The sequence below is a fragment of the Portunus trituberculatus genome, chromosome 40 (assembly GCF_017591435.1).
Source record: "Portunus trituberculatus isolate SZX2019 chromosome 40, ASM1759143v1, whole genome shotgun sequence".
Taxonomy (NCBI): Eukaryota; Metazoa; Arthropoda; class Malacostraca; order Decapoda; family Portunidae; genus Portunus; species Portunus trituberculatus.
In genome coordinates, this window is record NC_059294.1 from 20,700,347 (window position 1) to 20,709,974 (window position 9,628).

General features: G+C 43.8%; 1 protein-coding gene across 1 annotated transcript in view; it reads left to right on the forward strand.

The window, feature by feature from the left end:
• The first annotated feature begins 213 nt into the window (after positions 1-213).
• The window catches only part of LOC123515873 (early nodulin-like protein 2), a 21,530-nt gene continuing 12,115 nt past the window's right edge, over positions 214-9,628 (forward strand). Inside the window, exon 1 of the mRNA XM_045274756.1 lies at positions 214-802. Coding sequence (XP_045130691.1) covers positions 214-802 — 589 coding nt within the window. The remainder of the gene's footprint in view (positions 803-9,628) is intronic.

The following is a 9,628-nucleotide window of genomic DNA, read 5'->3' on the forward strand; positions in this document are numbered from 1 at the left end:
GAGGCTACGTGCGGCACTATACCTATCGCGCCGCACCACGCACACACCCTCGGCCCTGGACCCTCATGGAGGAGTGCATCGAGCTGACATAACGGAGTCGCAGCAGAAAGGTGTTGTGGCTGCTGCGCCTGCCGTATGTAAGGAGCCGGATGCAGGCCATGTAGGCGGCGCAACGCACAGGAAAGCCTACTGCCGGCCTGTTGTGTAATAAAGATGAATGAACACAGATTAAATCAGCGTCGGCGACTCAGTTGGTCCGGAGCGGCGCGGCGGTCAGCTTTGCGCCGCCTCGGAAGCGGGTACGACGGGGTGGAGGGTCGTCACCACTTCCCGCCGCCAGCCCTTCCGCCAACCTGCCTGCCGCCCCCAGCCCAAGCCGTCCCCTTCACCACCCACCAACCCCTATCCCCTGTCACCTGCATCCATCAGCCAAACCACCTCCCTCCGTCCCCCAGCCGGGCCACATCTCCGCCCTCCTCCCTTCACCAGCCCATGCACACCATCTCCCTCTCTCCAGCCCACACCCCCGTCTCTTATCATCCCAAATCGCTTTCCTCTCCCCACCACACCAAACAGACTCGCCTTCCTCCCAACCAGCCCACGTCGTCATCTTCCATCAGCCCAAACCACCTCTTTCCACCAGCCCACACCAATCCTCCCTCAAACCCACACCACCTCCCTCCACCCTCCGCCAGCCCACGCGCCTTGCCTTCCACTGCAGCAGACGGCTTACACTTTCTGGTTGTCTTGCTGCTTTCTGGCAAGATTTCAGGCAGTGTTCTCGGCCAGCGCAGCCTTTCGGGTAATAACTGCGGGAGGAGGTCCACGGAGCCAAAAACGGGCCTCACCTTTTATGCCTGGTTTTTCATTTTCCGAGACATATTCCTTCTTTTTCGTTTCCTAACCATAATACCCACACATCCAGACACCCAACCACCTACACACACACACACACACACACACACACACACACACACACACACACACACACACACACACACACACACACACACACATGTACACGCATATACACATACACGCACACACAAGAATGAATAGTAAAGAGAAAAAGATACTGTGCATGTTTTTTTGCCAATAGCATTCCCCAAGAGAGAGAGAGAGAGAGAGAGAGAGAGAGGCAATGGTAGACCAACAAACTTATTGCTTGTTCACCATTATGCTTGCCTTTCTCTCTCTCTCTCTCTCTCTCTCTCTCTCTGTGTGTGTGTGTGTGTGTGTGTCTGAAACTCGCCTACAATTACTAGTAAGTAACTTTCTATAGAAGTGTCTATATATATTTACTCCCTCTGTCAAATAATTGCGTGTCTGTTTCACAGCCCTGTGTGTGTGTGTGTGTGTGTGTGTGTGTGTAATTCACTGTTTGATCTGCTGCAGTCTCTGACGAGACAGCCAGACGTTACCCTACGGAACGAGCTCAGAGCTCATTATTTCCGATCTTGGGATAGGTCTGAGACCAGGCACACACCACACACCGGGACAACAAGGTCACAACTCCTCGATTTACATCCCGTACCTACTCACTGCTAGGTGAACAGGGGCTACACGTGAAAGGAGACACACCCAAATATCTCCACCCGGCCGGGGAATCGAACCCCGGTCATCTGGCTTGTGAAGCCAGCGCTCTAACCACTGAGCTACCGGGCCGGTGTGTGTGTGTGTGTGTGTGTGTGTGTGTGTGTGTGTGTGTGTGTGTGTGTGTGTGTGTGTGTGTGTGTGTGTGTGTGTGTGTGTGTGTGTGTGTGTGTGTACTTTCCCGACCAGCAGCCTGCCCGCCAGCCGCCCCTTGCCTGCACGACACGACCGCCGCCTAAGGAGGGAAGCCGCGGCTGGAGGAATGCACGGCTGCTTTACCTCTCACCAGTCACAATAATTTGCCTGCAGGGACCGCTTTGCCATCCTTCTCTCCCTCTCTCACTCTCTCACACCCCTGGCTTATATTTGCTGCGGTGCCCTCGCCAACCTCCAAGGGTCACGAAAGCCATGATGTGTGTGTAGAAGAAGCTGTTTGCCTTCCATGAGCAAGCTTAAACACATGTTCTCTCACTCACATGGCTGGAATATATCAGTGTTTTATGATGATATTTCTGTGTACTTACATGCACGGGAGGTTGGGCAAGAGATACTACAGTAAAAACTTCGCCTGACAACATGGCTGGCTAAGACCGCAGTAATCCCTAAAATGTACTACAGAAGATCAGTTCAATTTTAAAGTATATTTTCTCGAAAGACACTACTGACGAAAAAGAATTAAGTAGTTTAAACTTTATAGACCTTTTAGTTGCGTTATTGTTCAGTAAAACCATGCATAGCTACACAAATGAAGTGACACTTTCCACTCCCTGGAACTCTGCAAAGAAGGAGTCTTCCAACTAGTGTCTAACTTAGTTCTGGGTACGTCTTGATCCCCTCCTGGAAGTGTTCAGGCCACGGGGAGGCGATGATGTCCCTCCCGTAGCGCCTGGTCGTGAGCAGAACTCCTTCACTCTTTCATCCCTTTCACTGATAAACTTTGGAACTCTGCACCCATTTCTGTTTTTGCCTTCCACACACACCCTGAGCTGCTTCAAAGGAGGATTATCAAGACACCTCAGCAACTAAACTGGCAAGTCTTTCAGAACCTGCAGTAATTAACTTATTTAGGAATGGCACATACGTAAGTAGAGCGAGACTTTCTGAATTTTTGTGTTTTTAGTTAGATCTCTTATCACACATAAAAACATAAATAAATGAGTAAATAGTGAAGCATAGCCTTTAGAACCCGCAGCAATTAATTAACTTCAAAATAGCATATCATTAAGTAGAGCGGGATTTTTTGCACCCTTGATAAGATTCCTTGATACAAAAATAAATACAAACGAACAAGCATATAAAGAAGCATAATCTACCCTGGAAAAGCTGAAATATTGCCTCCATACTTCATCTCACATTAAACTTATTCTTATTCCACGCAACTTCAACAAAAAAGACTGAAGTTCTTCCCCCCTCTCTCTCTCTCTCTCTCTCTCTCTCTCTCTCTCTCTCTCTCTCTCTCTCTCTCTCTCTCTCTCTCTCTCTCTCTCTCTTACTCCAGTTCACGGATCCCCTGAAGTCTTTCCATGACTTCCTCGTCATGGGTCCCTGAGTTACAGAGTGGTGGTGGTGGTGGTGGTGGTTCTACTACTCCTGCTTCTCCCTCTCATCATCACCACCACCACCAAAAGCCAGATAGTTACCACCATCATTACTTTCCCATCCCATCTTGACTGTCTTCAATCTCCCACACGCAGCCTTCCCGATCCTGTCATCTGCTCCTGTTACTCCACACGGTCGCTGATAACCTGAACGCGTTAATTGCTCCTACCTGTGCATAGTGCCTGTTACTGTACTGTACTACCTCGTGTCTTATTGGTGCATGCAAAGGGACTTTCTCAACTCATTATTTTACTCATTCTCCGTGTTTTTTTTTCTCTCTCTCCAATTTATTTCCAAGGTAATTCTTCTATATTTGAGGAGATAATCAATGTTTTTGTCTACATCTTATTCCTAGATATACCGCCAATGCCTCTCTATGAGTCTCTTTCGTATTGCTATTATTGTCATTATCTCCACTTATCTCTGTAGTGTGTAAAGTGAATAATATTTTCTGCATTTCATTTCTGATTCTTCATCTTCTAGGTTTCTTGTCTTGATTCTTTCCCAAGTTCACTTTGGCATTATCTATAATGAACGATAAGCAGAAAGAGATAAAATGCATTTTCTTGTATTATTTTATTTGGCGAAGTCCTGGAGTTTCTTTGTTTGGTTTACCGTCTTCCTGTACCTTTAACCCCTTCACAAGCAGAATATCAATCACCTCGACCACCGAATTACCTCCTGATTTTCCTTGTTTCAATTTTCATTTTTTTTCTTTTAGGCTCACAGGGTAATATTTCATGGCGTTTGTTGCACAGCGTGAAGCCTTTCTTCCTTTTTACGAACATGAATTACCACCATCATCACCACCACCACCACCATTACCACGATCTCCACCGCCACCACTTAGGTCAACGCCATTACTACTAATAAAGATGATAAAGATCGTCACCACCACAATCATTTCCACTATCTCCATCACCACCACTACGTCACCATTAAAAAACAAAATCATCATCGCCATTATTGACCTTATCTCAACCACCACCATAACAAAACCACCACCAACACTATCAACACCACGAACAACATCAACATACAGTCCATCACCCTCCCTTCCCTCCTGACGCCGGCGGACGCCCAGAAGATGGCTGCCGCGCCCCTCACAGCAGCTGGCCTCACACTCCGCGCCGCCACCGCTGTAATAATTTTGCTCCCAATCACGTGATCATAAAATACGGTAATTATAATTGAAGCGGTTGTCTCCGTGCACTCAGTCAAGCACTAAAATTAATTGTTGGCGCCGAAGCTTAACACGTTTTTATTGGCGTGTTTGCTGCACTTACATTCACATGTGCTGGGCGGGTTCAAACAGGGATGCGCCAATTAACAACGGTGGAGTGTTGAAACACGCTAAGCACTTGCCACTCATGAGTGTGACGGATTGCGTGATTCACCATCCAGGCTCAATAACGAAAATATTGCCTTATTGAAATGCGACATTGAAATATTAACAATCGTAACATAAAATATCAGTGTAAATACTTCATCGTCACTGCATGCAAGTGCCATTTAATTCATCATCATTTCCACTTACTGTGATTTATACAAAAATTGGATGTAAAGAATGTGTCACTTTTTTCCCCAAAAACAACAATGAAATATTAACCATAACATAAAATATCAATGCAAATACTTCATCATAACTGCATTCAGACATTATTTATCTTATTTTTTTCCGTTAGTTACAATTCTATTTACTGAACGTACTACAAGAACATGAAAAGTCATGAAGAAAAATAAAAGTCAATTTTTTCTTCAAACTCCTTTCCTTACACCTGTTCCCATTAATTAACTCTCAGGTGAGCAATGGCGAAGAGGTAAATGTACACAAGTAACTCATCCTTTAATCATTCCAAGTGACAAATAATTACACTGTATTACAGTGAACATCAATTAGCGTCAGTCTACATTACTTAATTACAATAGGCATTAGCTCGATTAAGGTGGATATACAATACTGCAAACCCTCGCCTCACCTGCAGCCACGCACGCCACGCACTCGCCGACACTCGAGACTCACAAGCGGCGGGAACTGCACAGGAGGACAGGCACGTATATATTAACCTATTACCATTTACACGTTCATATCTTCACATATTCGCACCTTTACAGGATTCAATCAACCCAGTAAGACCTGTCTTCTAATACCAAGTTATCAGGTTCACCCTAAATACATATAGAGTGCTTTTCTTTTTATTTTTTCCATATGAGAGGCTGAAGCAAAAGGCAACAAAAAGGCATGAAAAAAGTCCACTAAATCTCCTAGTCTCTATAAAAAAAATATAGTCTAAAGGATTATCCAAAATTATGAGAAGACGGTCTTGCACGCCTCTCTCTCTCTCTCTCTCTCTCTCTCTCTCTCTCTCTCTCTCTCTCTCTCTCTCTCTCTCTCTCTCTCTATGCACTGCACGAATCTATTGCTCGATTAGGACAGCACTACATCTCTGCATCATTCATAATTTCTCTCGCCTTGTTTAGTTACTTGACGCTTTGCTGGCACTAATTTCCTACATTTATCTTGCATTTTGTCCTGTTTGTTACTCATTTGTAAGCATATACATGTATGTATATATATGCATCTATGTATTTATGCATGTATGTATGTATGCATGTATGTATATCTATGAACGTATCTATATGTATGTTCTTGCCTTCTCATTGTTAACTGTTCGTCCCTCTATCATCATTGCATCAGAGAGAGAGAGAGAGAGAGAGAGAGAGAGAGAGAGAGAGAGAGAGAGAGAGAGAGAGAGAGAGAGAGAGAGAGAGAGAGAGAGAGAGAGAGAGAGAGAGAGAGAGAGAGAGAGAGAGAAAGGGGGGGGAGGGTATGCCATGCTCCACGATATCTCCAAGCACAACAAATTCCTGCAGGCATAAAATGAAGCGTGTCTTGCAAATTATCAAGCTGGTGATCTTGTTGTGATTGATAATATTTCTTAAAGGGGAGAGTGACACCCAAAGCGAGCATAAATCGTGTTCCCTTGAGCCATTCATCGTTCCTTTCTTTTAGTTTTTTTTTCGTACATGAGAGAGAGAGAGAGAGAGAGAGAGAGAGAGAGAGAGAGAGAGAGAGAGAGAGAGAGAGAGAGAGAGAGAGAGAGAGAGAGAGAGAGAGAGAGAGAGAGAGAGAGAGAGAGAGAGAGAGAAATCCACTCCACCAATGGAAAAAAATAAATATCATGTTTAAGAGATTTACAGATAAAAGTAAAACTGGAAAAAAAGGGAGAGGCAATTTAGTTTAGGCAAATTAATTCCCAACTAACGCACAGAAGCGAACGTGGCGTGTACACAAAATTAGTCTCGTGTGTGTGTACAGTAATCAAGGTGACAACGGTAGACACACACACACACACACACACACACACACACACACACACACACACACACACACACACACACACACACACACACACACGTACATCAACAAATTTAATGTCTACGATCAACCTTTATAAAATCGTTAGATGAATAGATAGACAGGTTGATAGATAAATAGATATACATACTTATATACATAACAACAGATACAGAGTTTTATAATCGGAGGATACCAGACAAAAGAAAAAAAACTAAAATCACGTAAAAAAAAAAATGGCTCACTTTTAAGGACTTTCCCTCAAAAAAAAATTAAATAAATAAATAAATAAATAAAATAAAAGATGCAAGTGGGTTGGGCTAGATTGGATTAGGGTTAGATTAGGTTAAATTTGGTTAGGTTAGGTATCTTAAAACCTTTCTATTGCCTCAGTCACAAAATGCTAACACTTTTCCTATAACCTGTGAAAGAATGACTGTGCTGCACGTATACAGACAGAGTCCCATGGTAAGCAAGGAGGAGAGACCCGGAGCGGAGAGCGTGAAAAATAAAGGCAATACGAGTATATGTCTAGTGTCTGAACTGCAAATGAAAACAAATATATTATGGGAAAGAACTGTGTAGATAGGAAGAGAAATGAAATGAATATAAAAATCAGTTCAGAGAGGGCTTGGGAATGAGAAGGGAAAAAATACTCAAGGAAGATACGAAGAAAGTTCCTATAGTGCATGTCTGGTGGGTGAATGGAAAGAAAAAAAAGTCATAAGAAAAATGAAAGAGTGAATATACAAGTCTTGTGGATGAATAAAGAAAAAAAACAAGTCATGGGAAGCGTGAAGTAGGAAAGAATAGAGTGTGAAGTGGGGATGAGTAGGGAGAAAAGCAGGAAGTAGGAGAGAGTAGTGAGGTGTGAAGAAAGAATAAGCAGGGTGGGTGTGAAGTAGCAATGACTCCTCTTGAGGCTGAATAGAAGACTAAAAACACAATAAATAAATATAGATATGCAAAAAAAAAGGAAAAACAAATCACGTGTTGCATTAGAGAAGTGGCGTTCTTCACTAGGAGGTTTTATGACAGAGCTGATGATAAGTCACTGGTTTTTTCTAGGTATACACACACACGCGGCACTTTGTTCTACAAGAGATTTGACTAACCGTCTGAGATATGTTATCAGCTGTCGTGTCACAAGGAGGAGGAGGAAAACGTGGGGAAAAAAAGAGGACTAATCAAAGATACCATTTACTTTCAAACACATTACGTAACTACCCCACGAATTAATTCTTTGCACCATCCCATCTATCCTATTCAACTCCCCTCCTCTGACTGATTGTCTTCAGCCTCTTTCTCACCGCCGAAATGTTTCATTTCTGTTTATCTTTTAAAGTTATTTTCATGCTAACTGTCCTACTGATCTTGCTAACTGCATGCCTCTCCTCCTCCTGCGGCCTCGCTGCACAAGGCTTTCTTTTTTCTCTGATTCCTATTCTGTCCAACTCTCTAATACAAGAGTTAACTAGTATTCTCAGTCATTCATACCTTTCACTGGTAAACTCTGGAACTCCCTGCCTGCTTCTGAATTTCCATCTTCCTACGAAGAAGGTGTCAAGACATTTGTCCCAGGCTTTTGACTAATTCTTTCGATCTTTTTTTTTTTTGGAGACTGCAATTCCAGCGGGCCTTTTTTTCTAATATACATATTTTTTGCCCTTGGCAGTTCTCCCTCTTGCATAAAAAAGGAATCCATTAGAAAGATACTATTTACTTTCACACATCTTACGTAACTACCCCACGAATAAGCCATTGCACCATCCCATCCACCCCATCTATGCATTACATCCATCCGATCCGTCCCACAGCACGCAGGAGGTACAGCAGACAGCCTCAATACTGGTGTGGGACAGGCCTGCGTGGGGCAATCACGGCGTAAAGGCTTGGAAAGTTGTGGCCTGGAAAAGGGTTTTGGCGATGCGTTGTGTGAATGCTAATGCTGTCTTTAGAGGTAAGCTTCAGATACTTTGCACGCACGGGGCCGTCTGTTAACACTTGAGTTGAGCGGAGCAAATGTTTAAAGCAGCTGTGACTACGCTTGTAAGTTCTGTATTTTGAGAGAGAGAGAGAGAGAGAGAGAGAGAGAGAGAGAGAGAGAGAGAGAGAGAGAGAGAGAGAGAGAGAGAGAGAGAGAGAGAGAGAGAGAGAGAGAGTGTGTGTTTCATGTCATTCATCTATCTATTTGTTCATTTTTGAGGTACTGTAATGTAGATCGATGCTATTTTTTTCCTATGTGAGGTTAATTTACGTTTCATTTTCTTTTCTTTACTCTGCAGAAGCGAAAATAAAGAGTAAAAAGTATTGACATTATGGTGTGTGTGTGTGTGTGTGTGTGTGTGTGTGTGTGTGTGTGTGTGTGTGTGTGTGTGTGTGTGTGTGTGTGTGTGTGTGTGTGTGTGTGTGTGAACTAAAAAACACATGTGCTTATCGTGGAATTTCTATAACACACACACACACACACACACACACATTTTTTTTTTCTTTACATCGAATTAGCACATATAAATTTTTGCCAGAACTTCAAGTTGCCTGACAACCACCATTCCCCCCCTCTCTCTCTCTCTCTCTCTCTCTCTCTCTCTCTCTCTCTCTCTCTCTCTCTCTCTTCATACAGGTACGTCTCACCGCTGGTTAGCGAGGCAGAAGTCACAGCGGAAGGACTTAGGTGGGGAGTGTAATGAAGGCACGCACGCAACTTACACGCAATAAAAATTCTGATATTTTTCTTTCTTCTCATACGGAATGGTATTGGAGTATCTTAAACGTGTGTGTGTGTGTGTGTGTGTGTGTGTGTGTGTGTGTGTGTGTGTGTGTGTGTGTGTGTGTGTGTGTGTGTGTGTGTGTGTGTGTGTGTGTGTGTGTGTGTGTGTGTGTGTGTGGGTTCCAGGGAAGGAGGATATTCCGTGGAAACTTCTCCCTTCCCAGAATCTCGTGACTCCACCACACTTAACATTCTCTCAGCTCCTTCATTCGCTTCAAAAAAATATCCTTGCACCGCCAGACACCCACCCATCAACCACCCCCTCCCTCCCTCCCCTTCCCACCTCAAGGCGCCTCTCCTCTTCAAGC